The 27,149-nt window shown below is 40.9% G+C and overlaps 1 protein-coding gene across 3 annotated transcripts in view; it reads right to left on the bottom strand.

The window, feature by feature from the left end:
* The window catches only part of NSF (N-ethylmaleimide sensitive factor, vesicle fusing ATPase), a 187,089-nt gene that overhangs the window by 119,276 nt on the left and 40,664 nt on the right, over positions 1–27,149 (bottom strand). For all 3 annotated transcript variants that reach the window (XM_073325854.1, XM_073325855.1, XM_073325853.1), the window contains exons 3-7: positions 26,593–26,692; positions 17,906–17,945; positions 10,786–10,952; positions 9,489–9,596; positions 1,177–1,252 (exon numbers count right to left, since the gene is read on the bottom strand). In XM_073325854.1, coding sequence (XP_073181955.1) covers positions 1,177–1,252; positions 9,489–9,596; positions 10,786–10,952; positions 17,906–17,945; positions 26,593–26,692 — 491 coding nt within the window. The remainder of the gene's footprint in view (positions 1–1,176; positions 1,253–9,488; positions 9,597–10,785; positions 10,953–17,905; positions 17,946–26,592; positions 26,693–27,149) is intronic.

Genomic DNA, 27,149 nt, shown 5'->3' with positions numbered 1-27,149 from the left:
ACATCCTTATTGGGCAAACAACAAACTCAGTGCGAAATTGATAGACAAATACCCTGCACTGTATTTGCAACTACCACCACCACTGTCACAAGTCAAGAAAGCTGAAATGCTTCAGCCATACTCTTCTTAGGGTATGCAATTTGAAGACAATGGGACTTTTGCTCCAAACTCAATAGGACTTGTACTCCAAAGGCAGTACAGGACGGGATTTTCAAAAGCCATTAGGAACCTAACTTTCAGCTTTTGGTTTAGAAAATTTTGGCCTGCGTGTATAAACACAATAACTGTGTTAATGAATTTAGAGTCCAAATAATTTTTCACTGTTAACGCTGAAGCAATTTTGCTCTGAAGTCACATTTTATATCACTAAGAAACTTGTTAATAAAATACAATTTTAGTGCCTTGTGCTGAAAACACTCATGCATACGCTTAACTTCTAGCACATCAGTATCCCCGTTGAAGTCAGTGGGACTATTCACATGAGTAAAGTTACATACCTGCTTAAGTATTTGCAGAATCAGGGGCCTTAATTTTCAATATTTGGGTTTTTAGCTATAGCAGTTTTGTAAAATTCATATAAGTCACCTTAACAGTCGCGCATGTAAAAATAATAGCTTTTGCAATTAAATTCATTATAATTTTTAATCTGAAGTTTCAATAGCATAATTTTTTCAGGTTAGCTTTTTTAAACTCTCAACCAGATTTAAATCCATGATTTTTTTTTTTTAAATTAAGTGATTTAAGTCACTCTCATTAAAATTGCTCCCCTCCGGTTGTGAATAGAGAAAAGTCAATTCAAGATTATTTAAAGTAAAAATAAAAATAAAAAAAAGACTAGTTAGGCTTGTTAGCTTCAGTGTTTACGTATCAGAGCCATTTTTAGAGCTGAATGCCAGCACCTGCTGTTATCACATCTGAAAATTAGGCCTACAAGCATAGTGTGATTAGAAGGCTACCACAGCTGGGAAGTTAAATTGTCTCTTTATCATTTAGAGTCTCAAAGACCGTTGGCTTTCTTCTACTGTAGGTGCTACAAATACTATGATATAAAGACTTGTATGACTACCCTGGAAAGTAATAGTAGCTTCCAATACTACACTGGATCAGTTGTTATTCTGTTCCATTTACATTCCTGGGGTCAGTTCAGAATGGCTTCTTGGATTTGGAAGAACTCACCAATCAGATTGAGAGAGGAGTTCTCAGCCTTTTCAAACGCAACTTGACTATTTCCAACAACCAGACCCACATCAATCTGTGTGGAAGAAAACAAAAATAATTAAACCTTAATATCAGACTCAACTTCAAATTATTATTCTCTAGATGCTCCCTAGCAAGTCTCCGAACAGAGACAAGAGACAGTAGCAAACAAGCTCCATTGCAAAAGGGATTTGTTTGGAAGTAAATATTAACTATGTCATGTTAGAGGCACCTCTCATTCTTCCTTAACACTATTCTTAGTGACACCCTGTAGCCGTATCTTTTAAACTCATAATATGCAAGCAGAATAAAGTCTATACCAGTCACATACAGTAACGGCTCACTTAATGTTGTAGTTATGTTCCTGAAAAATGCAACTTTAAGCGAAACGATGTTAAGCGAATCCAATTTCCCCATAAGAATTAATGTAAATGGGGGGGGTTAGGTTCCAGGGAAATTTTTTTCACCAGACAAGACTACACACACACACACAGTATAACTTTTAAACAAACAATTGAATACTGTACACAGCGATCATGATTGTGAAGTTTGGCTGAGGTGGTGAAGTCAGAGGGTGGAATATTTCCCAGGGAATGCCTTACTGCTAAATCATGAACTAGCTTTTGGCTGAGCCCTCAAGGGTTAACTCATTGTTAATGTAGCCTCATACTCTACAAGGCATCACGAATTGATGGAGGCGAGACAGCATGGCAGACAGAGATAGAGACACACAGTCTGTGTGAGAGAAAGAGAGACGCGCATTGCCCCTTTAAGTAAGCTGACCCCACTCTAAGTACACTGCGTTATTAAGTAGATCAGCAAGCTGAGAGAGCAGCTGCTGCTGCCAGGAAGCTCCCTCCATCCTGAGCCCTGTTATGTGTTCCGCCCCCCCCATGGAGATGGGGTAAGTGAGGTGCAGGAGCAGGGGGGAGAGGGACATCCTGACATTAGCCCCCCGCTTTTCCCCCCAGCACTGCAAGCAGGAGGCTCCCAGGAGCAACTCCAAGGCAGAGGGCAGGAGCAGCACATGGCAGTGCAGGGAGGGACAGCTGAACTGCTGGCAATTGATAGCCTGCTGGACGGCTGCCACACAGGGAACTTATGGGACCAGGGCGATGATAGGGGGGCTGCCGGTCAACCCTGGTTCCAAGCTCCCACTAGCTAGCTCCAACGGGCTGCTCTTCCTGCAAGCAGTGGACAAAGCAGGCGGCTGCCAAACGACGCTGTAAGGGAGCATTGCACAACTTTAAATGAGAATGTTCCCTAATTGATCAGCAGTGTAACAATGAAACAACATTAACCAGGATGACTTTAAGTGAGGAATTACTGTATAAACTTAGTGCTTTAATAGGGCCAATTTCACAAAACTGAAAACAATTATGAGCCAAATCAGCTGGAAGGAAGAATTCAATCAGAAAAATGTGAATGATAATTGTGAGTCATTTAAAAACACCTTAATAGATGCCCAAAAAGCCACCATCCCACAATCGAGAAAGAAGGCTGTACTAATTAAAAAACCAACCTGGTTTAGAGGGGAAGTGAACGCAGCTACAAAAAATTTAAAAAATAATATGTAACAAATGGAACAAAGAGGAAGCTGATAGTAATGAATATAAAACTGAAGTTAGGAATTGTAGAAAATTGATAAGGGAAGCAAAGGGACACAAGGAAAAATCTATATCCAGAAGAGTTAAGGACTATAAGAAGTTTTTTAAATACTTTAGGAATAAAAAGAATCCTAACAACGGTATTGGTCCATGATTAGATGAAAATGGTAGAATTATCAACACTGCAGAAAAGGCAGAAGCGATCAATAAATATTTCTGTTCTGTACTTGGGGGAAAAAACAGATAAGCATGGTCACAGTGGGTAAGACCAATAGTCCATCTAGCCCAGTGTCTTGTCTTCCAACAGTGGCCAGAGCCAGATGCTTCAAAGCAATGAACAGAACAGGGCAATTATTGAGTGACCCATCCTATGTCATCCAGCCCCAGCTTCTGGCAGTCAGAGATTTAGGGACACCCAGAGCATGGGTTTGTATCCTGGACCATCCTGGAAAATAGACATTAATGGACCAATCCTCCATTAACGTATCTAATTCTTTTTTGAATCCACTTACACTTTTGGCCTTCACAACATCCCATGGCAATGAGTTCCACGGTGCTTTCTTTTGTTTGTTTTAAACCTGTTACCTATTAATTTCACTGGGTGACCCCAGATTCTTCTTTTATGTGAATGGATACCTAACACTTCCTTATTCACTTTCTCCATAAAATTCATGATATTATAGACCTTTATCATATTCCCCGCCCCCTTAGTCTCTTTTCTAAATTGAACAGCTCCAGTCTTTTTAATCTCTCCTCACTTGAAAGCTGTTCCATAGCCATCATCGTTTTTGTTGCCCTTCTATGTACTTTTTCCAATTCTAATATATCTTTTTTGAGATGAGGCGACCATAAGTACACGCAGTATTCAAGGTGTGGGAGTATCATGGATTTATATAGTGGCATTATGATATTTTCTGTGTTATTAGTGATCTCTTTCCTAATAGTTCCTAACATTCTGTTAGCAGATTTTACAAAGAACTATCCATAATGACTCCAAAATGTTGGTAACAGCTAACTTAGAACCAATCATTTTGTACGTATAGTTGGGATTATACTTTTGAATGTGCATTACTTTACACTTATCAACATTTAATTTTATCAGCCATTTTGTTGCCCAGTCACCAAGTTTTGTGAGATCCCTTTGTAACTCTTCACAGTCAACTCTGGACTTAACTATCTTGAATAATTTAATATCATCTCAAACTTTGGCACCTCACTGTCTACTCCTTTTTCCAGATCATTTATGAATATGTTGAATAGCATAATTCTCAGTACAGAATCCTGAGGGACCCCGCTACTTACCTCTTTCCATTGTGATATAGTCTCATCATATAGTAATAACACTCTTTCCATTCCATTAATACCTCTGGAGGATGTTAAACTGAAGCTACTAAACTTATGACATTTTTAAATCAGCAGGTCCAGATAACTTGCATACGGAGGTTACTGACCTATAGCTTTCAGGTTCTTCGAGATGTGTGGTCCCAATCTGTATACTACACGTGGGTATGCATGCACTTCATGAGCTTGAGACCAGAGATTTGTAGCAAGCAGCGTTTATCTGAAATAGGTGCAATATCTAAAATAGGTGCATCTTAAAGTGATGCTGCTGAAGTTGCCTGTGTTCTAGTGGCATGGGGAAGGGATTTACCTTTTCTGGGGAAGGGAGATGACCCAACTGGTAGCAAAGGAGGACATGTGGAGAAATCCACTTAGACAGCCCTTGAGCAGATAATACTTGTCACTGATTTCATTCTGCTATAGCAACAAAAAGTCTAGGTGTTCTTCTAATTGGTTTCATTCTCTACAGATAAAAGGCCACAACTCATTTGACATCAAGAGACGGAAGTCTCTTCCCTTCCTCAGAAGCATAAAGTTTAGTAAAGAAAACTGGTAAGTGAATATTCTGATTGATGTGGAACTCAGAGATTGCCCTACACTTGAATTTCGGCTGGAGACAAAGAGAAACCTTCTCCTTATTAAATATGGTGTACCGTGTGTGTGTGTTTCTAAGAGCATCATGGTGCCAGAGGGCAAGGGGCTCACTGATATCAGGGAGTGAGGTTCAGCAAGCTTGACCAATTCAGTATACCCCAATTCTCTTATATCATAAAAGGTGTTGTGTAAGGTATCATTGGAAAACCAATGACACCCTGATCTTGAGTGGTATATGTACGGTAAACATCCAAAGGACTGTACAAATATGAAGAAATTATGGGACTAAAGTGTGGAAAGGCAGACTCCTCCATCCAGGTGCAATCACAGACAACAGGCAATCGCAGTCAAGTGACCATTCACTGGCATATCAGAAGCTGCAAAGACAGATCAATTTGCATTGTAGAAAGCGCCACAGGGAAGAAACCAGCATGGAACCTTCCCCTTCAAACTCCATGGCACCTTTCTTCACAGCAGAGGCACTAGACTTTATGAAGATATATTTAAAAAGTTTACTGGACTATAAAAGAGAGGAACAAAGAACCCCGAGTTATCTTTCACCTAAGATGATGAAGGAGCAGAGACTTGGGACTTTGTGAGAGATCCTAACCATAGCGGTGGTGTAAGAAGCTTACCTTGAACCAGGACTGCAGTTTTATTAAGTCTTAGTCACTAGAAAGCATTTTTCACTTTTATTTGTTTTAAATCATTTCTGTTTATCCCCTACACCTGAACTCACTTAACATCTCTTTTCAATTAAATAAACTTATTTTATTTTTATTCTAAATCAGTCTAGTACTGTGGTTTGATTAAAATGATTATTAACTCCAGCTAAAGCAACTAGCTACTGTGCTTTTCTCTCTTTAAAGGAGCAATGGACCTTATTACGACTCTGAATTTTTCAGGAGAGGGATGGACATTTCAGGGCAAATGGTTTTGGGGAAATTCAGGATTGGGGCTGTGTTGGGGCCACTTGGCTCATCCTAACCAAGGCGTGTGGTTACCAGAGCGGCTATGGTGTAACAAGCAGGCTGCTGGAATGAGAGTTGCTGAATCAGGGCTGCTCAACACACAGACATTCAGTGCATGCTTGTATGTTGGCTGGGAGTGTCTAGACAGGGTGTCATAAATATAAAGGGAAGGGTAAACCCCTTTGAAATCCCTCCTGGCCAGGGGAAAGCTCCTCTCACCTGTAAAGGGTTAAGAAGCTAAAGGTAACCTCGCTGGCACCTGACCAAAATGACCAATGAGGAGACAGGATACTTTCAAAAGCTGGGAGGAGGGAGAGAAACAAAGGGGTCTGTGTGGCTGTCTATATGCTGTCTTTGCCAGGGATAGACCAGGAATGGAGTCTTAGAACTTTTAGTAAGTAATCTAGCTAGGTACGTGTTAGATTATGATTTCTTTAAATGGCTGAGAAAAGAACTGTGCTGAATAGAATAACTATTTCTGTCTGTGTATCTTTTTTGTAACTTAAGGTTTTGCCTAGAGGGGTTCTCTATGTTTTGAATCTAATTACCCTGTAAGGTATCTACCATCCTGATTTTACAGGGGGGATTTCTTTATTTCTATTTACTTCTATTTTTATTAAAAGTCTTCTTGTAAGAAAACTGAATGCTTTTTCATTGTTCTCAGATCCAAGGGTTTGGGTCTGTGGTCACCTATGCAAATTGGTGAGGCTTTTTATCCAACATTTCCCAGGAAAGGGGGGGTGCAAGTGTTGGGAGGATTGTTCATTGTTCTTAAGATCCAAGGGTCTGGGTCTGTAGTCACCTAGGCAAATTGGTGAGGCTTTTTACCAAACCTTGTCCCGGAAGTGGGGTGCAAGGTTTTGGGAAGTATTTTGGGGGGAAAGGCGTGTCCAAATAGCTCTTCCCCAGTAACCAGTATTAGTTTGGTGGTGGTAGCGGCCAATCCAAGGACAAAGGGTGGAATATTTTGTACCTTGGGGAAGTTTTGACCTAAGCTGGTAAAGATAAGCTTAGGAGGTTTTCATGCAGGTCCCCACATCTGTACCCTAGAGTTCAGAGTGGGGGAGGAACCTTGACACAGGGAGCTACAGCAGCCACATATTTTAAAGCACAACCTCTGACTGGTCTGGGTTGAACCCTAAAACATGACAGAGGATCTGCCATGAGAGCTCATATTTCACTAACCCTTCTAGCAGAAGTAAAGGTGACTAGGAAGCCAACCTTCACAGAGAGGCAGGACATGGTACAAGAGGCAGAGTTCAGAGGGAAGTCTTAAATGTGGAAAGTACAAGCTTGAGGTCCCCATTTGGTGCTGGGTTCATAACTGATGGAAAGGCTCTAATCAGACCTCTCAGGAATGTGACTGTTGTGGGATGAGGAAAAAAATAGTATAGTCTTCAAATAGAGGATGAAAAGTGCTGATTGCTGCTAGGTGAACCCACAGAGAGCGAACAAAAAAGCCCAATATCTTGAGAGGAAGGACATGGTCAAGAATAGCAGGAAGACCCACAGCCGCAGAACAAAAAGGGTTCTGTTGCATGCAGGTGGAAATGTGTCTCCATTTACCATCTTCTAATGGAGTATCTTCTGCTCTGGCTGAGAGTGGACTGGATGTTCTCTGAACTTGAATGTTTTAAGTTTGACACCCATCCAAACACCAGGCGTGAGCTGGAGGGGGTCCGGATTGGGGGTGTCTAGTTATGCTGTTCTCCTCAGTCAACAGATCCGGGAAGGATCAGATAGATGCTGATGGAAGGTTGGGTTGACATTCACAGAATGTCTGGAAACCAAAAGTGTCTGGGCCAATTGGGCACAATGAGAATGACTCAAGCTTTGCTGTGACTCATCTCAGTACTGGTGGTAGTACTGGAATGGGAAGAAAGGCATACTTCAGATGGTTTGTCCAGGAGAGAAGGGTGTCGCCTTTGGAGTCCCTGCCCAGAGCTGCTCTGGAGCAATATAGGTTGAATTTCTTGTTTGCTTGGGAAGCAAAAAGGTCTCAGGATGGCATTACCCACTGGGTGAATATCTCGCTCAGGATGGAATTGTGTAACTCCCATCCGTGGTCTAGGGAGAAGTGTCTGCTGATATTGTCCACCAGAGAGCTCTGTGCCCTCAGAAGGTATGTTACCAGGAGTGTTATGCAGCTCCTGATGCACCAGTTCCATAAGCTGACTGCCTCTACACAAAGAGGAAGGGATCTTGCCCCATCCATTTTGTTTATGTAGAAGAAAATCAGCATGTTGTCTGACATCATTTGAAAGTAGCTGGAAGGAATCAGTGGGAGGAATGCATTGCAGGCGAGGCAGACTGCTCTCAGCTCTAGAAGGTCTATGCATCCTGACTTCTCTAAGGGTCCAAATGCCTTGCACAGTATGAGTGCCCATAGAGGCTCTCCATGCTATGGGGGACGCATCTGATGATGATGGTCATGTTGGCTGCGAGTGAGACAAAAGGTACTCCCACGCATCAGAACCAGTTTTGTCCACCAAACAAAAGAGGCTGAGAACTTGACAGGAACTGTTACTTTAGTAATCATGTTGGTTCTGCCTAAAGAGTAAACAGACCTAAGCCAATCCTGCAGACAATGGAGATGGGGTCTGGCAAACAGCATTACAGAGGTACATGAGACTTAGTAGAGAAAGACAGACCCTGATTGTGATTCAGGTATAATTAGTCATGGCATGGAACCTCTCCATCAGGAGGTAGATCCTTGCTGAAACTGAATCTAGCCTATAGAGGACTTTTCTTTGTTTATGCAGACTCCCAAGGATGCAAGGAGACTGCGTAAAAAGATGGTTACTGACTGGATCTCCTGACTGGATCTGCCCATCAGCAGCCAATTGTCCAAGCATGGGGAAATAGCATAACCATTTCATCTCATCTGTGCCACTACCTCTGAGAACTCCTTGCCAGAGGATGTTGTAAAGACCAAGACCATAACAGGGTTCAGAAAAGAACTAGATAAGTTCACGGAGCATAGGTCCATCAATGGCTCTTTGCCAGAAGCTGGGAATGAGCAACAGGGGATGGATCACTTGATGATTATCTGTTCTGTTCATTCCCTCTGGGGCACCTGGCACTGGCCACTGTCGGAAGACAGGATACTGGGCTAGATGGGCCTTTGGTCTAACCCCGTATGGCCATTCTTATGTTCTGGGAAGGAGTGACTGAAAAAGATTTGGGAGGGGTGGGGAATGGAGAATAATCAGCTGAATCCAAGCTTCCAGTGTGACTCTGTGGCTAAAAAGGCTATGTGATCCTGAGAGGAATAAACCAGGGGGAAAAGTAGGCCCCGGTGAGACTGCTGCTGGACTACTGCATCCAGTTCTGGTGTCCACAGTTCAAGAAGGATGTTGATAAATTGGAGAGGGTTCAGAGAAGAGCCACAAGAATGATTAAAGGATTAGTGTTAAATTCCAGGAGTTCAATCTATTTAGCTTAACAAAGAGAAGGCTATGGGTGAGAAGGAACATTGCTTGCAGGTTCTCTTTGCTTCCCCATCAGAAGTCATTTTTCTGTGGGGAAGCAAAGAAACCTGTGCATGCGCAGTGGCACCAAATTCCACCAGGAATAACATATGGCTGAGAACGCCAAGAAGAATGATAGTTTCTTTCTTTTTTTTTCCCCTTCTGGTATCACTACAAATAAGAGTTAAGTTGTTTGGAAACATTAATTGTGCATTTCCATTCCAAGCATGTCAGTAAAGTTGATGAGCATGAGAAGAGAATAAGACCCATGTCCTTTGGGATTAGTTCCTAGCATGAATTCCACCTACCTTTTGTTTCTTGCTTGTGCCAGGCTCCCCTTTGAGAATGCTGGGATCCATGGCTTCAATATCCTTCACCAACAGGCCAAAAAGTTTATCATTGAAACTGAACACAAGCTGTGGAAGGAGGTAAAGAAGAAAACCATTAATTTAACTTGTTCAAAAGATGCTAGGACTTCAATGGGAGTAGAGTAGGAGGAACAGGAACAGGATTTGAGGGAAGACAAAATCTTAAGCAGATAGTTGACTGAAAAAGAAGTAGCCCACTCCTGTCACTAGTCGAGAGAATTAAAATCCTACTCTACAGAACAAAACAACATTTCACCTTTTGCAATTAAATTCTTCAAAGATGGTCAAATTTAAAACTGGCCTACAGTTATGTCTCTTATAAAACATCACAGGCAACGGGTTGGGGGGAACTGCAGAAAACCATTGACCTATATTTTGTGGAAAAGATAGTTTAGAATATCCTTATCTGCAGATTAGTTTATTACAGAAGTTCTCTGATGCTATGACCACTGTCCTCTCTTCGGTATGGAGTAGAGCACAGTAGCAAACAGTAAAGCTTACTGTTTGCAGGAAGATTTTACAGACTGCATAACTGCCAACCATGTGCTCAGTCCACAGGGGCCACAGCTGCCTCCCTGTGCTTGAGGTATTATCAAGAGACCCTTACTAGCAAGCAGTAAGGCTTCCTAAAAGCCATTATCTCCTCAAGGACATAACAGACCCTTGGTCCAACACTTATAACAGATAACATTTAAACCAATACCTTAAAATAATAATAAATGTTTGCAACTCTATGGAACCTTACACCTGATGATCTCAAAGTGCTTTAAAATCAATAGATTAAGTCTCAACCACCTTCCAAGACCTGCTAATGTTCCTATTTTACTTCCGAGAAACTGAGGCACAAAGAGATTAAGTGACTTGCCCAGAGTCATACAAGAATTACATCCAGTTACATCAAGTCTGAATTTGACCCAAAATCTGTGACCAAGTTGGCACCAGAACCCAGATCTCATAAGGCTTTGATTTTCTTTACGGGGAGGGCTATGGAAAACTCAGGTTTTGTACCACTTTACTCAGGTTGTCCCTACAGACAATGAAGCACTTATTGTTATAGACAGTCTCTGATAGTGAGACACGCCCTCTGCTCAAAGTGATGGAAATGCTCAGCAATACAAACAGTTTGGTTAAACATTCCTTAATATTTCATAATACAGAACCTACCAACAGTATGATATTTGTCACCTCACTAGAGTTGAATGGAAGTGATGGAAACTATAGCAATGAATTCACACACCTGCTGTCCGACTGAGAAAGCCAGGCTGTTGAACTGCTGGATGAATTCAGCTGCCATCTTGTCTGTATCATACGGGTTGGCATCAATGCTCTTCTTCTGCAAAAAGTCTATCTCAATTGTCATAGTGCCGATGCACTGCTTGGTCTTGTCGAAAGTGTATGGAGAGACTGGAAAAACCCCACATATTTCAGCATGGTGAAAACCCAGTATAACCTTGACAATGCACCTAACATGCTATAAACTGGATTGTACACTCTCCCAGCTATATAAGGGAACACCACTACTATAGCCTAGCAAGTGTGATTCACAGAAAACATTTCACCCCACACTTGAAAAATGCCAATTACAATATAAGAATTTATTTCTATGATAATAATTATCTGGTTCTTTGCAAAAATTCAGTCTACTTGTTCAGATAGAAGTTCTTCATTGATCTGACGGTAGAAGACAAGTGCAAGATGAAAAAAACAAAGTAAATGGATCTTTACATTGAAAAGCACTACAATATGTTTAGAACTTGGAATTGGAGTCCCCAGAATCCCTACCGTATGTGATGAAGTATCCCATTTTACAACTTCATCAAGCTTAAAATGCACAGTTTAATGCTGAAGAATCATTTGTGATTGCATGATAGGTTTACGTTATAAATCTCATATGCTCCCAGAATGGTATTTAAATACTCTCAAACAAGTGACTGGAAATGCTTAAGACACAAGAGACACACCTTTGTAAAAGATTTGCATTAAATCCACAAAAGCCATTTAGACCACTGGGCTAGCACTGTAGTACAACTGGCTAACACTTTGTACTTAGATAATGCCTTTTAACCATGGTGTTTGAAGGAGGTCATTACATACAGTCATTCTGATTTTACAGACTGTGTAACTGCCAACCATGTGCTCAGTCCACAAGGGCCACAGCTGCCTCCCTGTCTCCAATGGGAGGAATCAGTTTGAGATTGGGGCTCACTGAGATTAAGAGCACAATCATCCTCCCTCCCCCACTTCTCCCAACACCACCCTGAAATAACAGTGCTGGAAGTTGTGCTTGAGGTATTAACAAGAGACCCTTCCCGCACACAAACAAATTGCAGGGAATCCAAGTTACCTATATCAAAGCAATACAAAGTAGTGAAATCATAGAACCATAGGTTTCAGAGTGGCAGCCGTGTTAGTCTGTATTCGTAAAAAGAAAAGGAGTACTTGTGGCACCTTAGAGACTAACCAATTTATTTATTAGTCTCTAAGGTGCCACAAATACTCCTTTTCTTTTTCCATAGAACCATAGAATATCAGGGTTGGAATGGACCTCAGGAGGTCATCTAGTCCAACCCCCTGCTCAAAGCAGGACCAATCCCCAATTTTTGCCCCAGATCCCTAAATGGCCCCCTCAAGGATTGAACTCACAACCCTGGGTTTAGCAGGCCAATGCTCAAACCACTGAGCTATCCTTCCCTTGCCTAGATAATTAGTGGTTCCAGGAAATCTACCTACTCCATACCAGATTCTCAGTACTAATCCTTCAGTTCTAACAGTGACCTACAAACACTTTTATTAGAGAATTCTTCTGGGCTCCTCCTCCTCAAACATCTCTCAGCTCTGCCCCCCAGCTGGCTGAAGAGATTTGATTTAATTGGGGATGGGTCCTGCTTTTGAGCAGGGGGTTGGACTAGATGACCTCCTGAGGTCCCTTCCAACCCTGATATTCTGTGATTCTATGAAGAGACATAGCTCCTCCATAGCATGGGCAGTATGCAAGAAGCATACAGGACGGTATGCCCTCTGTCAATGCACATCATTGTGTACACACCGTGGCAGTTTGCTCTAAACCGAGGGTATTCCATGCTCCTTTGCTTTGCTACCGAGCAGCGTGCATTCTGGGATTTTTCTCACTGTGCATTGTGAAATACATAGTGGAAGCCAGGCTAGTTCAAAATTTTAAATAATCCCATGATTCATCCATCTCCATACTCCCTTTAGGGGTGGGCTAGCACCATATTCAAATTGTTGTTGGCCAGCATGGACCCAACAATGCTCTGCATTGCTATGCTGCAAATGTGCAGAGGCTGTTGGAGCTGTATTTCAGCACTCAAAGCCAGATGAGTTAGGCTTCGAAGTTCACCAGCTGCACCAGCAAGCAGACGATCTGGCAGCAGCTCCTCCAGCTGCTAGAGGATCTTTAGCAATGGTGGAAGCAGGACAAGGAAGGCGGAGGAACACACAGAGCAGCTGACAGCAGAGAACCTGTTCCTGGAGCAGCTTCACTTTGTGCTGCGCTGTCTCTGGGCTTGGGAAACCAATGCAGACTGGTGGGAAAGGATTGTTCACATCTGGGATGACCAGCAGTGTCAAGAGAATTTCAGGATTGGAAATGCAACCTTACTAGAGATATCTGCTAAACTGACCAGCACCTACAGCAGCAGCATACCAACATGCAGTGCCTCATACCAATTGAGAACACCCAGTTTATCTTCCATTTCCCTGGTTAATGAAGCCATTCACAGCCTGCTTGGACGGAAAGACAAATCTTTTTAACTACTCACTCAGTAGTTGAAGAATGGGAGTGGAATGTGCATTTAGCCATTTGAAAGGGAGATGGCACTGTCTGTGGAATAGGTGGGAGCAGCAGAAAAAAAATCCCCAAGATCACAGCACCACGTTGTATTTAAAAAAATATTTATGAGACTATGGGAGAAAACCTCAGCAATGGCGGGAGGCAGAGGTGGAAACATGTACTCAATAGTTTGATAGGTTTCAGAGCAGCAGCCGTGTTAGTCTGTATTCGCAAAAAGAAAAGGAGGACTTGTGGCACCTTAGAGACCAACCAATTTATTTGAGCATAAGCTTTCGTGAGCTACAGCTCACTTTATCCGATGAAGTGAGCTGTAGCTCACGAAAGCTTATGCTCAAATAAATTGGTTAGTCTCTAAGGTGCCACAAGTACTCCTTTTCAATAGTTTGAGCAACCAGCTAGGTGTCTAATACAAAATGCAAACAGGCGGGACAATATTCATCAGAGTCTATTACTAAGTAGCCCCAAGAATGAAAATGCTGAAGAATCACTGATTTAGAATGCAGACCATTTTGTGATTCTGTTAATACAAGTCCAGTTTACAGATGATCCTAAAGATAATGAGTACTTGTGGCACCTTAGAGACTAACCAATTTATTAGAGCATTACTAATAATTACTCTAATTACTCTAATAAATTGGTTAGTCTCTAAGGTGCCACAAGTACTCCTTTTCTTTTTGCGAATACAGACTAACACGGCTGTTACTCTGAAACCTAAAGATAATGCCACTGATTCAAACAGAGCTACTCCAGAGATGAACTTGTCCCAAGGTATTTTTATAAACGAAAACTATTTTTTGACTGGCTGAAAAGGATTTTTTTTAATTTATCAATGAATAACGGCCAGCTACCCATCAATCTCAACATGTGCTGACCAAACACCCTGGTCTAATCAAGCAATAATCTTGATGCAGAATAGACTTCTACATTTAATGTAGCCGCAAAGTCATCTCTGTGACAGTGTTCAGTTACTGACATTTTATTTCTGTTATGGCAGATTAACATTGTCTGAATCATTTTCTCTGATGCATGTCACATACGATGCTCATTTTTGGCCTATTCCTTAGAGGAGCACCCGCTGCTCCCGTGTTCTCTACCGGCTGAATTCTAGCTGGCTTAGAGAGTACAGTCGTAAGAAGAAAAGGAGTACTTGTGGCAGCTTAGAGACTAATCAATTTATTTGAGCATAAGCTTTCGTGAGCTACAGCTCACTTCATCATGTCATTTATCCAGTTATCCATAACAGCATTGCTTTTTAAAAGACACTACTTGAGGTGACAAAGGGAAACAATCATCAGTTCCTACCTTGCTTATTTGTGAGCAACAGAATCTTTCACCCTATTCAATGGAGAAGATGGAGTAAGCAGTTAGATTTGCTAATGAAGTATCTAACCCACATTATGATGGGCAAGAGATTGAATGGAACTTAAGATGTCAGATTCAGATCTATGTTGCCTGGGAACGGGGTGAACTGGAGAAGAAAGATAGTCACAACTTTTTCTCCTGCTACTTACTTAATTTAAAATTAAATTAAGCTGCCTATGCTTCCTCTTCCCCTGTACTATGCCACTTGCACCAATCATAGTAAGTTTTAGTGGGGGACCTTGGAAGGCAGACCTGTTTTTCTCCAGTCTGCCCAAACTCCCAAGCCAAATCCTAATTGCTAGCATCAGTTTAAAACCTAATTCTGTAATGAGATCTGCTAACACAGACCCTTACACCTGAAAAGATTCCCACTGAAGACAATGGAACAGCATGCAGGTGTTTAGAACCTGAAATAACGGATCCCACTACAGGACGGGAACCTCTGTTTATAACCTCTTGAAGGAAGAGCCTTTATGTTGTACTATGCTAGTAAAGCACCAGTGAACACCTATGGATGGGACAACACACTGTTAAATACTAGAGGCTGCAAAGGCTCAACAGCGCCAGTCTTTGACAACACTCACCTTCCCACTTCATCCCCAATCTGCATCTGAAGTCACCCAATCGTGTGTGTTTAGCATTTCCAAAGATCAGGCCTCTTATGTGCCTCAATGTGTAGAAGACTAAATTTAGAACCCAACTTTGAAAAATCTTGGCTTACCAACCAGATTCTTTTTAACTGCCCCCCAATTTTGAAGCCCTATTCGTGAGAGCTGTCTTCCCCATAAATTCATGCTTCCTGAAGAAACTCACGTGGAGCAAACAGCAGATTATTTTATGATGTTGCTGTATTCATCTTGACACATTTTGTAACAATATGTCATGTCAAGAAACCTCATCTTCAACCATTATGAGGTTTGGACAAGACATTCTCAGACATGAACTCAAACTCTAAGAGTGATGGGGGATCAGAAGGCTTGTAGCCAGATAACAGAAGGACTTCTAGACAAGGAAAAAAGGTATCCGGTATATTCAGGATAAGTGAAATATAAGTACTAATTAATCTTTTAACGCAGGTCCTACAGGCCCTCATGTGGCCCGCAAGATATTTAGCTTAGCCAAATTAGGCCTTAGTGTTTAGGATAAATTAAGTTAATAATAAGCCTCTGAGCTTGTGTAAATATTTGTGTTATGCTGATGTTTGGATAATAATGTCTAGGAGATCAGCAGACATCCCAAGATGACCACTGATAGCCTTCATGAAATATTAGAGACATCCTTCAGGTAACTACCAGTTACTATGGTGATAAAGTGAAATAAGTATTAATGAGTATAAGGAGAATCATAGAATCATAGAATCATAGAATATCAGGGTTGGAAGGGACCCCAGAAGGTCATCTAGTTCAACCCCCTGCTCAAAGCAGGACCAATTCCCAGTTAAATCATCCCAGCCAGGGCTTTGTCAAGCCTGACCTTAAAAACCTCTAAGGAAGGAGATTCTACCACCTCCCTAGGTAACACATTCCAGTGTTTCACCACCCTCTTAGTGAAAAAGTTTTTCCTAATATCCAATCTAAACCTCCCCCACTGCAACTTGAGACCATTACTCCTCGTTCTGTCATCTGCTACCATTGAGAACAGTCTAGAGCCATCCTCTTTGGAACCCCCTTTCAGGTAGTTGAAAGCAGCTATCAAATCCCCCCTCATTCTTCTCTTCTGCAGGCTAAACAATCCCAGCTCCCTCAGCCTCTCCTCATAACTCATGTGTTCCAGTCCCCTAATCATTTTTGTTGCCCTTCGCTGGACTCTCTCCAATTTATCCACATCCTTCTTGAAGTGTGGGGCCCAAAACTGGACACAGTACTCCAGATGAGGCCTCACCAATGTCGAATAGAGGGGAACGATCACGTCCCTCAATCTGCTCGCTATGCCCCTACTTATACATCCCAAAATGCCATTGGCCTTCTTGGCAACAATGCCATTGGCCTTCTTGGCAACAATATGCTGACTCATATCCAGCTTCTCGTCCACTGTCACCCCTAGGTCCTTTTCCGCAGAACTGCTGCCTAGCCATTCGGTCCCTAGTCTGTAGCTGTGCATTGGGTTCTTCCGTCCTAAGTGCAGGACCCTGCACTTATCCTTACTGAACCTCATCAGATTCCTTTTGGCCCAATCTTCCAATTGGTCTAGGTCCTTCTGTATCCTATCCCTCCCCTCCAGCATATCTACCACTCCTCCCAGTTTAGTATCATCCGCAAATTTGCTGAGAGTGCAATCCACACCATCCTCCAGATCATTTATGAAGATATTGAATAAAACCGGCCCCAGGACCGACCCTTGGGGCACTCCACTTGATACCGGCTGCCAACTAGACATGGAGCCATTGATCACTACCCGTTGAGCCCGACAATTTAGCCAGCTTTCTACCCACCTTATAGTGCATTCATCCAGCCCATACTTCCTTAACTTGCTGACAAGAATACTATGGGAGACCGTGTCAAAAGCTTTGCTAAAGTCAAGAAACAATACATCCACTGCTTTCCCTTCATCCACAGAACCAGTTAGAACCAATGAGTTAGCCTGTGAAAAACGAGGCACTCCAAAAATAGTGGGGTGTGGAAGTTCAAGAAAGCAAAAGGAGTTAAAACCTTCATAAATATGTATGCTGTTCCATAAGCATCAGCATAACACATTACAAAAGCTGTATCCTGTGTGCGTGGGCAGAGGGGACACCAGTATGACAATGACTGGTGGTGATTACAGTGAGGAGAAGGATGACTACGATGACTAATACTTTGGATTTTTCCACAGGCATGGTGTGACTAATGCAAATGCTTTACGTTCTGTACTGGCCTGTCTCTCCTTTACCAGATTGCAGTGTGTACTGTTTAGTTGGCTAATAAAATAACTATTACAGAAAAAGCATTATGTATTCTTTCGTGCCCCCTAGGGTCCCCCTTCTACTAATAATCTCTCTACTGTAGTCAGTCTTGGGGGCTGAACTCTCAAAGATTAAAGTAGGTGTAAACCCTCACCTTGGAATCAGTAATTGGTGAAAAGTACCCCATAACTATAGATAAGGCTTCAGGCTAAAGATCTGGCACACTCCAGCTCAGTTCAGCTTTAGTCTGTAAACCATATCAAGAATCATGTCTGATAAGTTTATGTTAAGTGCTTGACCTACCATCTATGTCTTGTCCAATGGAGAGGCCGGCCCATTTTCTCTGTAAAAAAACAAAAACAGAAGTTGCAAAGAGATAACCATTCACCCAGATTACAGATACCAGCTCACAGGAGAGCCTACTTCCTCACTGTGAGCTTCAGGAAATGTAGGGAGCCCAGTCTGAACAACAAAGCAGATAGAATAAAACCAGGGCTGTCAATTAATCACAGTTAACTCACACAATTAACTCAAAAAAATTAACTGTGATCACACTGAAACAATAGAATACCAACTGAAATTTATCAAATATTTTTGGATGTTTTTCTTCATTTTCAACTATATTGATTTCAATTACAACACAGAATACAAAGTGCATAGTGCTCACTTTATATTATTTTTATTATAAATATTTGCACTGTAAAAACAAAAAAAAATAGTATTTTTAAATTCACCTCATACAAGTACAGTAGTGCAATCTCTTTATCATGAAAGTGCAACTTACAAATGTAGGAGTTTTTTGTTACATAACTGCACTCAAACAAAACAATGTAAAACTTTAGAGCCTACAATTCCACTCCATCCTACTACTTGTTCTGCCAATCGCTAAGAGAAACAAGTTTTTTTTACATTTATGGGAGATAATGCTGCCCTCTTATATACAATGTCACCTAAAAGTGAGAACAGGCGTTTGCATGGCATTGTTGCAGCTGGCATTGCAAGATATTTATGTGCCGGATGCGCTAAAGATTCATATGCGTCTTCATGCTTTGGCCATCGCTCCAGAGGACATGCTTCCATGCTGATGACACTCCTTAAAAAAATAATGCATTTATTAAATTAGTGACTGAACTCCTTGGGGGAGAACTGTATGTCTCCTGCTCTGTTTTACCCGCATTCATGTTATTTCACGTTATATTTCATGTTATAGCAGTCTCGAATGATGACCCAGCACATGTTGTTCGTTTTAAGAACACTTCACTGCAAATTTGACAAGGCAAAGAAGACACCAATGTGAAATTTTTAAAGATAGCTACAGCATTCGACCCAAAATTTAAGAATCTGAAGTGTCTTCCAAAATTTGAGAGGGATGAGGCATGGAGCATTCTTTGGTCTTAAAAGAGCAACACTCTGATGCGAACACTACAGAACCCAAACCACCAAAAAAGAAAATCAACCTTCTGCTGGTGGCATCTGACTCAGATGATGAAAATGAACATGCGTTGGTCCCCACTGCTTTGGATCGCTATTGAGCAGAATCCGTCATCAGCATGGATGCACTGTCCTCTGGAACAGTGGCTGAAGCATCAAGGGACATACAAATCTTCAGTGCATCTGGCATGCAAATATCTTGTGATGCTGGCTACAACAGTGCCAATGCAAATGCCTGTTCTCGTTTTCAAGTGACACTGTAAAGAAGCAGGCAGCATTATCTTCTGCAAATGTAAACAAAATTGTTTGTCTGAGCGATTGGCTGAACAAGGACTTGTAAGCTCTAAAGTTTTAGATTGCTTTATTTTTGAATGCAGGTTTTTATTGTACATAATTCTACATTTGTAAGTTCACCTTTCATGATAAAGACATTGCACTATAGTACTTGTAGTAGGTGAATTGAAAAATACTATTTCTTTTGTTTTTTACAGTGCAAATATTTGTAATAAAAGATATAAAGTGAGCACTGTACACTTTGTATTTTGTGTTGTAATTGAAATCAATATATTTGAAAATGTAGAAAACATACAAAAACATTTAAACAGTATTCTATTAATCTTTTTAATCGCAATTAATTTTTTTAATCGCTTGACTGCCCTAAATAAAACCTAACAAAATACTTTGTAAGAGGTAACAAAAAACACAACAATGACAAAACCCTTACAGAATGTCATCATTTTGCCATTTGGTGGCTTTGACTGTACTGTAACCAAGTTATGTGAAACCATTCATGTTTAATCCCACAGAGAATAGTTACAACAGCTCTTGAAGACAGAAATGATTAAGTGCAGCCTTGTTAACAAAAGTGAGCTCATGACTCCAGCACATCCCTGACGATAAAAGAAACAGTATTTTTCCTGCCATTCAGTTCAGTCCACTGCTCAAGCACACGCACTGTATGAAGATTAAAGGGGAGATGTATCTCAACAGGCAGAAAAGAGTATGGTCCACTTTACACGCATTTTAAATGGGTGATTGTGTGAAAACTCTCATTGGGGAAAATATTTATAATGCATTGTATTATAGTTTATGTTCTTTTGAGATCTTTCGGTGAATGAGAAATTAGGTATTATAAAAAAGATATTTAAGTGAATTTCAGTAGGTCTAAAGGATTCTTACAGAACAGAGAAGGAATGGACAAGTGGTTTAATGTACTCTGAGTGAAATTCTATGGCCTGTGTTACACAGTGAGACTAGAATGATGATGATCACAACAACCCCTTTCTTGGGGTCAGAATTTAATAGAATTTAATGAATAGAATTTAACTTATTGATATGGTCTGGATTGTGGTTTGATTGCAGCACTCACTATACTTTCACCATTGCATACCAAAGCTAAACATTTCTCATTCCAGTGACTAAATCATTCTTGACCGTACATCTCTTTACAGATTTGCAGCCAATTCAGCTTTTTTAGTTCCCAATTTCTTGGGCAGAATTATTGAGATCCACAACAAAATTATTGCTTATTGCTGAAATTTCTAGTATTATTCATTAGCTGGCCCTTTCAAAAACATCAAGCATAGTTATGTTCCTGAATTTCATTGTCTAGCCATATCGGGGTCTGTCCCTCTTTTGATGCATATGTAATTTCCATTAACATTAGTAGGAGTTACAAACAAAGCATACTCCAGTGTTGACTGTTGCTACTTTCTTGGAAAATAGTTCTAATGAATTAAATAATCTCTAGACACTACTTTAGCAAGGCACAATGTTAAGTAATGATTAGCAAGAACAATACCCTGATTGCCCAGGCCCAGAAACCAATGGAAAACATCATCATATGTATAACGCAGGCTGCACTGAAATTTTTTTTTTAAATCAGAAATTACTCAGTTGAAAACGTTCATTCAGCAGCATTTGTAGCAGATCTTATCAGCAAGATGAAACAAACTAAACTGAAAAGAAAATTCCTATTTACATTTACTCCTCAGCACTGGAGACACTTCCCTAGTTGCATTTTAAGAAAAAAGTCTCTCAGCAGCTATATTTCAAAGCAGTTTCTGCTTTATTCACTTGGAGAAGTGTTTGTCAGCATGGCAGCACCTACTGGAACCTTGAATTAGACGTACACACTGCAACCCACTGCTGCCAAGCATCTTATACTTCTCATTATTTTCCAGACTCCTGTCATAGAAGTAGCATATGGAGCATCAGTAGAAAAGGATTATGTTTTTCCTGATTAAGACATAATGGAGCATATGACAACCTTACAAAATTCTGTACACCGACTCACCTCAACAAGCATAGAGTAACTTTTTCATCAGCATGATAAGAGTGAGAAATTAGCTTTTGTGCATACACTGATATATTTATGACATCCTCTGAGGCTAATGTACTGCAGAGAATAGGAGACGAACCAGAAGAACTGCATGATTTAATAGATCTTTTCTTGCTCTCACATTTAGATTCTATAACAGAGGACAGTAAAGCAGCTACAATGTATATGCTTATTCCATTATAACCTCTAAAAAGGAAAAAGGAAAAAGGAAAAAGGAAAAAAGACAGTCAAGGGCCAACAGGAAGTTAGCTGCACCTATCTCAGAGTAGGCCAAATCCTCAAATAAGCTGATATGAATTAAACAAAAAGCATTTCTGGAGAAAAGTTGGCAAACATGTTTTCTTTCATAATTTGAATGTGCTGAATCTGAAGATGATGTTTACCAAGCTGAAATCTGAACTTTAAGGCTAACGTTTGTAACTTTAAAAAAAATAAATAAATAGACAGTAAAGGAGAGGTTCTAAATATGGAATATGTTCCTAATTTGGAATACTGTACTATCAGAAAATGCAGGGAGTGATCTCTGGTCATGTGATGATATGCACTTGAATTTTGTTGGTTTTGCAGTAAGGCTGACATTTAGTAGTTAGTTTCTTCAATCTTTTTCATTGTTGTATGCGGTGTTGTTGTAGCCATGTCGGTCCCAGGATATTAGAGAGACAAGGTGGGTGAGGTAATTTGTTTTACTGGACCAACTTCTGTTGGTGAGAGAGACAGAGAAGCTTTCAAGCTTACACAGAGCTCTTCTTCGGGTCTGGAAAACTTACTCAGCGTCACAGCTAAATACAAGATGGAACAGACTGCTTAGCATAAGTAGTTAACACACATTTTAAGCAACCACTCAAGCACTTCACCTTGAATCTTGTCTTTAGCTGTGATTCTCTGAGTACCTTTCCCAGACCTGAAGAAGAGCTCTGTGTAACCTCAAAAGCTTGTCTCTCTCACCAACAGAAGTTGGTCCTCCAATAAAAGATATTACCTTATGCATCTTGGTTCTCTAACTACTTTTCAAGTATTTTTGATGTGAGGAGTTCAATGCATTGCTATACATTACACAAAGAATCATAAATAACAAAGTATGACATACTTTATTTCCATAAATTCTCCTCTTTCAAAAATATAAATTGCTAGCTAATTATTAGTCCTAACCACTAACCTAACCTAAAGCTCACTTTTGCATACAGTATGAGTTGAGTATCGATTTGGATACCTATGCCATGGCACAAGCTACATATTGGTATTGTTATTTGTTCAATATCCATTTGGTAGTTGGTAATTATATTTATTAGTATCATCAGGTATTGCACAGATCCTTCAACAGTAGCTTACGAACAATGCATTATTTATCAAGATGTGAAAAAACACAGTTTTTGCTTCTAGTGAACAGGGATTGGCTACAATATAAGAGGCAACCAATGCAAGACACTCAGGGATTTCCAAAATTGGGATGCAATTGATAAGAGTTCTAACAGCTCTTCAGTCTGAACGCAGGCAATCATTACTTTGCATTAAAAACTGTTATGCAACGTACACAGGCAAAATTAGCAAACTTCATAAATCTGCTAAAGCTACTTCACCAACCAGTAAGGGTGAACTGCAAACCTGATCTTGCGTTACAATCAGCAAAACCTCGACAGTGTTTTGGAGCAAGCTCCCCTGAGTGAACTTTGCATTTTCTGCCAGGATGGATGTTCCAAATAAAACTTTCTTCTGTAGCAACATTCAAAATGAACAAACAAGAGGCAACTGAGTATGAACATGAGCACCGTGTACCTGAAGTAAGTGACCTTATAGATTCAGAAGGGAACTACCACACTAAATGCAGTAAGCATATCTTGAGAAAATTAACAAAAACTAAGCATGAAACCACTCATAGTGGTACTGACTTGCCAATGGTCTGCCTTAGTAATAAGTCAAAAAAGGCTGTGTTTTGGAACTTTCACAGCTATGGACTCATTACTGTCTTCTCTCAAACAAAGCTGGTGGAGCAGTCCCATGTTCATTTGTGAGCCTTACAGCAGTCTCCAAAGAAAAACTTATTCTACATCTTGATGGTGCTTACGAGTTCACTGTTTTATATGATCAACTTGCTTCTGACACACACACGTTATTAATGCCTGTCAAATTCCATCGCATCCCTTTCTATAAATTGTTAGTGCAGGAGAAGAAAAATCATCATGCATTTCAGTTTACAAGACTGATCTGGAAGATGAATTTCCCTCAATGGTACACGTAGCATTGAAATTACGCTCAGGTATACTTGCTCATCCTGGATACCATGCGCTAAACACCAGTGAAGAAGAGGCACTAGCCTGCGTACCAAAAAGAGTATACATGTTTTTGCAACTCCTCTTCGGTGGCAAGTCTATTCTTGAAGTAGGAGAAGTTGAAGGTGATGAAGAAGAGGAGGAGAAGGAGGGCAGCACAGAAGATAATGTTGCAGAAGTATATGAAGATGAGAAATAGGCATCATGTAAACAGTCCAGGGTGTTAAATATTGCACAAGATTTCATGGACAGTGTAAGTGGAGATAAGTGGATACCCAAACAAGTTGGGCTTGGAAGCACCCTTCACCAAGCCACAAGATTAAAAAAACTCGTCCAGATGTTTCACAACACTGGGCACTGTATCAGTCACAAGGATGTATTTCGAGCTGACATAGCACTAGCCAACAGCACACTGATGACAAGGAATGAGGATGGGACAGTAATCCCAACAAGCAAGGCTAAATGAAGATTTACCCATTTCACTACAGAGAACATTGATATAAATGAGTTTACACTTGATGGGTAAAACATATTTCATGCCACACAGTGGCAGAGAGGACCTGCATCTGATCTGATAGTGCAGGATATTGAGCCAACAAATCATGCTACTTTGAATCTTCCAGATCCAATGAACACAATCTTTCCTGCTAATATCACAGATGGTAAAGCAGAACCAACATCCAATGCAGATGTCTGCACAGAGTGGTGAGCTGGACACACAAGTGACTGCCAATCAGCTTTGAAAGCACAAGCACAGGATATGGCATTTTGCCTTCGAATGCCAACTTGAAAATCCAAAATCTGGTTGGACAAGTTTTAATGAAAAACAGAGTAACAATAACTCTCCGTTAAATACATACGGAGGGGAGGGGAGGGATAGCTCAATGGTTTGAGCATTGGCCTGCTAAACCCAAGGTTGAGAGTTCAATCCTTGAGAGGGCCATTTAGGGATCTGGGGCAAAAATTGGGGATTGGTCCTGCTTTGAGCAGGGGGTTGGACTAGATATCTCCTGGGGTCCCTTCCAACCCTGACATTCTATGATTCTAGGATATGGCTACATGCCAATAATTCCATCCACAGACAGCTGGAAAAGGGAAGAAAATCAAAGGCAAGGTAGTCACATCAATGGCTGATCATCTCATATTACAGCGCGTCATTACTGCCTATAAGGATGGTGGATCTGCACAAAATATCGCATAATGAGCTAATGCCAGTTCCTCTTGCTCTTGCTGAGGTAAACGGGCATCTTAGATGTGAAAATAAGTCTGGTAGGATAGGTGTTTTTAACAAACAGCCATTTTCTTCCTGAGATCATCTTGATAGCACATCCTACCCAGTGATTTACAGCCAAGCACATGAAATGGCACTGGCAACCTTGCAAACATTTCTGTGGCGTTAGCTCTTCATTCTGGACAGCATTTCAGCAGGACTGATGTCATCTTTGAAAGGTACAAACAGAATTCTATTAAAGAATGATGTGACCGAAGCACTCCAAAGCTTCTAAGCAAATTCGGAAAAATCACTGAGGACAGATCTGTTCCACTTCCTAACAGCTGGTCAGACTTCTTGGCCCATTCCAAAAATAAGGCTGATCTGGCTTGCTTCTTATCTGAAGAACTCCTCATCAATGCTCCATAAAATTGTCATACCAGAGAGTTCAAAGAACCCAGTTCAGTTAAATCATCAAACCCATCTCTGGACACAAGTAAGTTGCAAGGTGACCATGAAGGCGGTGACACCAGAATTCTACTGCACTGTATACAAACAGATGCTGACTGTGTAGTTGTGTCAGCACGAGACACTAATATTCTTCTTCTGTTAGTGGAACACTATGACAAAATGCATTGCAGCAAGTTGTGGATGAAGGCTGGAACATCAAAAAAAACCCAAATGCATTCCTGTTCATACTAGTCAAGAGAAGCTTCTGCCTGCGTTTCTCCAAGCAGACACAGAAACAGTACTCTCCTTCCATGCACTGGCAGTCAGTGATGCTGTTTCCTATATTGTTGGAAACAGCAAGAAAACTGCTTGGACAATATTCATGGAGAAACATGTACTCCCAAGACACTGGGGGAAGGATGATCTACAGAACGATCATTTCAGCAGAAAAGTTCATCTGCAACACGTACCATTTATCTGATGAGGAGGGCTGCGACAAGACCCGGGTGATATTGTTCTCCAAGTGTCAACACCAGAGGCACTGCCCCCAACAAGCGATGCACTATGCGGCACTCAAAGAGCTCACCTGCAAGTTATGAAGTGTAGGCAGGCAAATTACAACAATCCCACACTACCCCCACTAGAGAACATGGGTTGGACCAAACATAATGGGGAAATGGTACCCAAGAGCTAATGCCACTAGAGCCAATCCCTGACAGCTGTGCAGAAATTGTTACCTGTGGATGTATCAAAGAGTGCATATCACAACACTGCAGCTGAAGAAATATTACACTGGCATGCACTGGGGCCTGTGAATGCAAGGGGTGTGTCGGCACATGTAGGAACTGTTAAATTATGCTTGTCTAACAATGTGCAGGATATACAGTAACTCTTTGTAGCAGAATAAAAATAGAAAACTTTCTAATTTTTCAAATTTTACATAAATTTTTAATTCCAATTTAGGTAGCGAAATTTTCAAAATTCAGCTTGGTAAATATTTTCAGATTCAGCACATTCAAATTATGAAAACTAATTGTTTTACCTACTTTTCCCCAAAAATGCCTCTTACATCTTATTTTACTGAAAATGTGCCCAGTCTATCAGAAAGGTCTCTTGAAATTCTGATTGCAAAAGCCCAAACTTGCAGCATTAATTTACACTAATATTTATCCACAGGGTTTTTTCCCCATTGAAATTGTTAACTTTAAAAAACTGACATGATACAAATGCCTTCTTTTGTTTAAAAGTCCTTCCACCTTCTTCCTAGCGGAAAAGTGAGACCACACAATACCTGGGGCAGGCTGAACGCGATACTGCCTGGAACAACCGATGAATGGGTTCTCAACGTGAAAATGTATCTGTGGTTTGGAGAAGTCCTCACAACTACATGCCTAGAAAAGAAAGACCAGCATTTTATTTCAATTCCAATGTTATGAGAAATCATGAGTAACAATTCTTAGATTTCATTCAACTTCTGTGATGGAAAAACTAAGGCACCAGTCCTGCAATACAATGTAAGCAGGAGTATGCCTCTGCAGAGCTGCACTGAAGTCATGGACTTGAATCAGGCGTCACATGGGTGCAGGGCCCCTTTGAGACTGAGGAAAGGAAATCTGCAGAACACTTTCAAAAGATGAACCTGGGAGTTTAAATTCATCACTCTACTAGACACTAAAAATCATGGACTGAATAGAGACAATGGATTTATGGCTTATTACAACAATCAAGGGAGGCAATTACAACAACACTAGGGACAAAAAACTTACTGACCCGCCAAGCTGAATATGACAATCTTCAGATGTTCGAGAGCCAGGGCACACCTGCCTCGGGTTGGAGCTTTGGCCCCTC

Source organism: Lepidochelys kempii, chromosome 27, assembly GCF_965140265.1.
Source record: "Lepidochelys kempii isolate rLepKem1 chromosome 27, rLepKem1.hap2, whole genome shotgun sequence".
Classification (NCBI taxonomy): Eukaryota; Metazoa; Chordata; order Testudines; family Cheloniidae; genus Lepidochelys; species Lepidochelys kempii.
The sequence above is the reverse complement of the archived record's forward strand: the minus strand, read 5'-3'. Positions and strand labels throughout refer to the sequence as shown.